At 27.2% G+C, this 6,578-nt stretch overlaps 1 protein-coding gene across 1 annotated transcript; it reads left to right on the plus strand.

Annotated features, from left to right (window-relative positions):
• The first annotated feature begins 2,620 nt into the window (after positions 1-2,620).
• On the plus strand, positions 2,621-5,733 carry LOC135930262 (2,3-dehydroadipyl-CoA hydratase-like). The gene is made up of 6 exons (XM_065467042.1): positions 2,621-2,651; positions 2,693-2,854; positions 2,902-2,987; positions 3,027-3,387; positions 3,609-3,767; positions 5,608-5,733. The coding sequence occupies exons 1-6, from the start codon at positions 2,621-2,623 to the stop codon at positions 5,664-5,666; spliced, it is 858 nt and encodes a 285-aa protein (XP_065323114.1). The 3' UTR covers positions 5,667-5,733.
• The last annotated feature ends 845 nt before the right edge of the window (positions 5,734-6,578 follow it).

A 6,578-nucleotide genomic window follows, 5' to 3' on the forward strand; every position in this document is an offset into this window, starting at 1 on the left:
TCCTTATGTTCTAAAATAATTAACTGTTTTTTTGGAGTGGGGGGGGGGGTATTTTTTGGGGGTGGGGGTATTCTGCTTCCATCGCTCATAAATTTTTGGGGCCACTGCTGGTATTTAAAAAAAATTTTTTTTAGACCATACCTAGGTAGTTAAGAAAATTAAATTCTATGCCCGGGTATATTTTAAAAATAATATGGCCCATGGTGTCCAGGTCTCTGATATGTATATTTTTTAAATCAAGATTATTAAAATATGCTTAATAATATTAATATAATTTAGGCAAAAAATTATAATGGAATATGATGTTAGCTGCAGTAGTTAGGAGTGTTTTTTACGCCTTTGATTGCCTGTTTTGGTGATATTCTTTTATAATACATACCGATTGGTGGCCATTATATAATATTTACAAAAATATATCTGAAGGATTGCTCTGATAATACTTTTTGAATTATTGAATAATTTTCATTGAATATTGAATAAGGGATACTTACTTTTTTATAATTTCACATTATGAATGATTAAAAAAAAATTGTTTTTTTGATTTATCTTGATTTAGTGTGACCCGACTCATTTGCCAAAAACATATTTAACTAATATATTAAAAATTATTAAGACGAAAAAAGTTAGTATAGTGACACAATTTTTTAAGAAATATTATATATTATTGTTAATTAAAAATACTAAGCATAAATTTATTAGGACTAATAACTAATACACAATTTTAAATTAATGTGAATTATAAAAAAATTATAATATATAAACTGGCATTGAAAAACTATAAAATAAATGTGAATTATAAAGTATAAAGTGAATATAACCACGATATGAATCACTTAAATGACCCAAAATTAAAATTTGAATTTTTTGAGCCTTTAAAATATATAAAGTATTAAAAATATAAATGTTGGAAATATAAATTAACACACTAAAAGTTTCTTAGGAATAATTGTATTTTGTATGTTTTGAACTAATTTTTAATTATCTATCCTTGCTTGGCGTTAAATGCCTATGATTATTCTAAAGATCCAAATCATTCAATCTACTTTCAGAAGTTGTATTTCATAGGTATGTTTTTCAGAGACTTGCAGACCCGGCCCCAAGCCGGTCCGTATTTTAACTTTTTTAAACTTACGCGGGCCGGACCCGAAATTTTTAACAAAACACACCCGGGCTGGGCCTGACAATTTTGATAAAAAAATATATCCCGGCCGAGCTGTATATTTTAAAACTAAATGAAATCGCCATTATTAGGTATAAATATCAAAAATAAACATAATTTATTTTTAAAAAATTCGGGCCGAGCTTGAAAATTTTATGGCTGAAAATTTTTTTTTAAAAAAAACGAGGGCCGAAAAATTTTTTTAAAAAAGGTCTGGGCTGTGCCCTGCAAATGGTACCTCTGCAGGGCTCTGTTATTCTTCTTAAAAAAGAGAATGTTCTCTCATTAGTTTACTAATGGGAATAGTTGCTAATATATATATAACCATTTTAATACATTGGGAATATAATCTAAAATGTGTTTGAAATAATGCAACGCATCCATAGCATTTTTTGGGACTGTATCAACCATAGTTAATATTTTAATCATAGTTATTCTGCTAATAAGGCATCATAAGATACTTTAACATCTTCATGATAAAAATCTAACAAATATTATTTTTTTCTATCCTCATCTGAAAAAGGTTGGAAAGGCGGAAGTAATACTTGCAGATTTGTAAGTGCTGCATGATGAAATTAAAAACCATTCATTTTTGGATTATAAATGTATATAAGAGAGGGGACATTTGTTTTATAATACTCTTCCACTCATCTTATATTAATGTTTTGACGATGTTCTTGCTTGCTGCAAGTCGAGGGAGACAAATATTAAACACGTATAGATCTGCTTTTGACTTAACAATAACATATAAAATATGAAATTCTTCGTCAACAATAGCTCTAATTTCCTTGAGTTCTAATAAAATGCTCTCCGCTATTCTTATCTTCTTAATCAAGTCAATGTTTTTTGAAAAGTATTACATAAAATAGTTGTATAATTAAATAATACATTCTAATGAGAAAAAAATTTGGAATAAGTATTGAATCCTATAATTTTCTTGCTTCTGAGGAAATATTTCTTTCAAGCCATTGTGATATTTCAGTAATAGCATTAATAATCGGCTCTTCTAACTCTATAAAAGCTGTTACTTATTGATGGCGGAGATGGACAAGCTTGCAATTTTTTTCTCCCTGTTGGACAAGGAGTTTCAGAGATATTTGTTATTTGACTAGAAATTTAGATAATAATACGCCACTAAAATTTGAAAATAAGAGGTAAATTACGCCAAGGAAATCTTGAAATCGAAATTAATTGATAAAATAACTTAGTAGATGAATGTGATAAATTAATGTAATTAAATAGATATATGAGATAGCAATAAATATTAACAAATATAAATTAATATTAACAATAAAATATAATCCGGCATCTGCATTTTTTATCTTGAGGGTAGGGGATTTCTCTCCCTGCCCCACCCCCGCTGAGCACGCGCCTGCTGGCAGTGAACATACAGCGTTCTTGCTATCTTGGAAATTTTTCTATTAAACGACCGGGAAAATTTTAACACAATATCTGAAACATATGCTAACTAAAATTTCAAGCAAATTTAAAGGTATAAAATTAATTGTATCACTTCACCTCTATTTTTTTTAGAATCGACTGTCATATATGAAAAATTTAATAAAATTTTTTTAATTGGCCTCAATAGACCTGAAAAACATAATGCATTAAATGATGAGCTTATAGAAAACTTGTCTGAAGCTTTGTGTAGTTTTAATAAAAGTGATGCAAGTGTAGCAGTTTTATATGGAAATGGTAGTAAAATATAGTAAATAAAGTACTACTATATATATTTATTGTAGGTGGAAACTTCTCTTCAGGATATGATATATCTAATATCAATGATAAAGATGATTTTGAAAATATTAAAAAACTCTCCTACATAATGGTATTTCAACATTATATATTTAATATTAAATTATTTTAGAAGAAGAGAAAAGGGCAAAATTGTGAAGATAGACAAAATTTAAATAATAATTTAAACTCATGTTTGGAAATGAGATTTAACACTACCAAACCTTTAATTGCAGCAATAACTGGATATGCTGTTGCAGCAGGACTAGAACTGGCATTATTAGCTGATATGAGAATATGTGATAAAGGCAGTGTGATGGGACTTTTTAATAGACGATTTGGACTACCTTCTATTGATGGCATAGCGCAAAGAATCTTACCTCGAATTATAAATTATTCAAGGGCACAAGATTTACTTATAACTGGTCGTGGAATTAAAGGAAAAGAAGCAATGGAATGGGGATTAGTCAATATGATAACAGTAGATGGTACAGGTGATGAGTTATTGTTATTATTTTGATATAAAATATATTGTGAAATAAATTTAGATTTGGCTTATTAATTTTTATTTGGTTATATCTTCATAATCAACTTTAATTTTTAAATATTTTTTTTTAGATAATGTTTTCTAGATTTGATATCTTACATATATATTAAATTTTTGATAGTTAACTTATATAAATTTTTCAAACACTATTCATTATATAAAAAAAAGCTATAGGCAAGGCTATGAATGTTGCAGCATCCATTGCTAAATTCCCACAGGATGCTTTACTACTGGATAGAGAAGTAGCATACAATTATACATTTCATCATGGTGATAATTTAGATGATTTACTCTCCAATGCCACCATAAATTCTGAGATATTTAAAAGTTATTTAATATATAATATATCTTGATTTATTAAATTGATTATGGATGATTTGTAATATATTAGTTTGAGATTATGATTGTCCAAACAATTAATCTTTTTTAAACCTTAATTTATTTCTTACAATTTTTTTTAAAAAATATACAATTTGACACTTTTTAATAATTTAATTAGACACAATTTTATATAGTATACAGTATAAAAAATGAAGGCCCTCTAGACCAGTGGCATATTTAAAGGGTGATTAAATGGGCATTTATACCCCCCTAATGTTTCACCAAATTTATAAAATTTTATTTTAACTTATATAAATATGGGATTTGCTAATAAAATATTTAAAATATTATGTCATTTATTTTGCATTCCCTCAAGCAAACCTAGATACGCCACTGCTCTAGACGCCTCTAAGCCAATGACACTGAGGCCTGATGATTAAAACATAAGATGATTCATTTATAAAATGGATGCTGACTATGTTGACAGCTTATTTCCTGAATTATCCCTCTGGTATTTCAATGACACAATTGTATCATTGCCCGTGTTGCAGAGCCCTGCTTGAACTTTGTTAATAGCATTTACAATGGTACATTAGAATTCGAGACACTAAAAATGCTAAAACTACCAAGAAACATTGTAAACCTAAAATCAGGAAAACTATTTTAACGGGTAGTTTATGAGTATTATTTTATAATTTATTTTTAGCAATTTAACTTGTAAAGTATCATTTCTAAATTTTTATGCTCATGATTAATGTTGTTAAATGGTCGGATTAATGTTTATTTTTTAAAACGGCCTTAGCCAAAATAATATTATAGTAAGCCCCAATCTAAAACCTTTTTGCCATCTATGAGCAAAGTCAACATGCTTGCATAATATTATCAAGGCTAAAATCTTAATTGAACCCTTTTTAAAAATCGACCCAAATCGGGTAGTTTAATAAATCTACTTGTGATCATTCAAACTTTTCAAAATGTCGTTTAAAATACAATTTAGCTTATTTTAAATGGCGCTTCGTAAAGTTCGAAATCAGATTTGAGCAAATATGGTCTCAGACAGTATCTATGTTGGGTATACTTTTAATTTTAATCGATATCTGTGATTAAATCTTAAGAACAATAATTATTCATTATAAATGAGTTTTTTATAATTAATTTTTTTTCCCTCTTTAAACACTTGTTTTTGATGTGATTCTATCGACTTTTCCTATGAAGGCGAAATTTGGCAATCCAATTTTTTATATACATATATAAATTGGTCTTAGTTGAGAAATTTATTATCTTTTACAAGAATTATAAACTTTTGAATGAGATTAAAATGAACAGCCACATTAAAAAAATATATATAAAATTAGGATACTTTTGAAAAATGGAAATATAACTAATAACAATCCGAAAAGGATGCTAGAATTTAAACACTGCATTAGTTACATGTATTTTAGTTTGTATACAAAATTTTACTCCAAATACAAAGGGATCAGGAGAATTAATGTTGTAAACGTTCCGATTTCAACCGATTTTTAAAAAGGGCTAACTCAATATTTTATCCAAAAAAAAATATTGTTTAAGCCTCGAGATTTCTTTAATAGACGTTTCATCCTTTCATCTATTGGCAAACTACTATATGATAATATAATTTTATAGATATCGGTTATATTAGTCCATACGATACTGTATTAATATCAGTTTTGACGTCAGTAGGTCATCGGCTTGATATAGATATTGTTCGAAATGAAACTTTATAAAATAAAATTATATATATAAAACAATTTTATGCACATTATTAAAGAAACTATATTTTACGACTTGATAACTATCAAAATTTATTATATATTTTTTTTTATAGATGCCAGAAAATTTTTAGCAGCCAAAAAGGGACCTAGTTTTAACATCGATGATTTATAGCAAATTTTTTTTCATAAATTCACACGTCAATTTGCCTTAAAATTGTTACTAGTTGCTGATTTACAACATACCGTTTTTTGTAAACTATCTTTGTGATATAGTAATCAATAAACAATTAATATTATATAATTTTATTATTGTAATATATTTCGTATTAGGATACGTAATTCACGGTGATTTAAATATCTCAATTTTAAATCATTTGCTGAAGGGCAATTTTAAATTTGAAAAATCTGACTTGACCGAATATATATTCCAAAACGTATATAGCATCATTCTACACTGCGAATTTCAAATAATAAAGCCTCGAAATTATGAAATACATCAATTTTTTATATAGATTTTTTCATATAAATTAAAGAAAAAAAATATACAAAAGGTTTATGGCCGGAATTGTCTGAGATTTATAGGATATATATTATAACATATACTGGAAGGAATGCATTTTCAGTCAAATCAAATTTTTAAAATTTAAAATTCGCCTTCATCAGAGATTCCATTCCAATACGACTTATACATGGCTTGAACATATTTTATATTTATTTTCCTACGCCCATAATTCTGTGTATCAAAAGATTAATTTTATTGTAGAAAAGATTTTCATAAAAGCGGATATCATACAAAAATTTCCCGGGCAAATAATTATGCACCATTTTATAAGGCTGCGTCCTAGCTTGTGTCTTTTCTTTTTATAATTCAAAATAGCTGTCTGAATGGAATATGATTTGAAAAATTAAGCGTATTTTGGTACTAGAGCCTTTATATCAAAATTTATAATAGGGAAGTTAGAAAAAAAAATCCCAAAAAGGGTGTTTTTGGCTGTTTTTTATGAATTGAATTTTTTATTCAGAAGTAGGAACAAAAATAGATAAGTTTAAACGCAGCTTAACCCCGTATTCATAGTTAGTATGA

Source organism: Gordionus sp. m RMFG-2023, chromosome 5 (assembly GCF_954871325.1).
Source record: "Gordionus sp. m RMFG-2023 chromosome 5, tfGorSpeb1-WG-v2, whole genome shotgun sequence".
Classification (NCBI taxonomy): domain Eukaryota; kingdom Metazoa; phylum Nematomorpha; class Gordioida; order Chordodea; family Parachordodidae; genus Gordionus; species Gordionus sp. m RMFG-2023.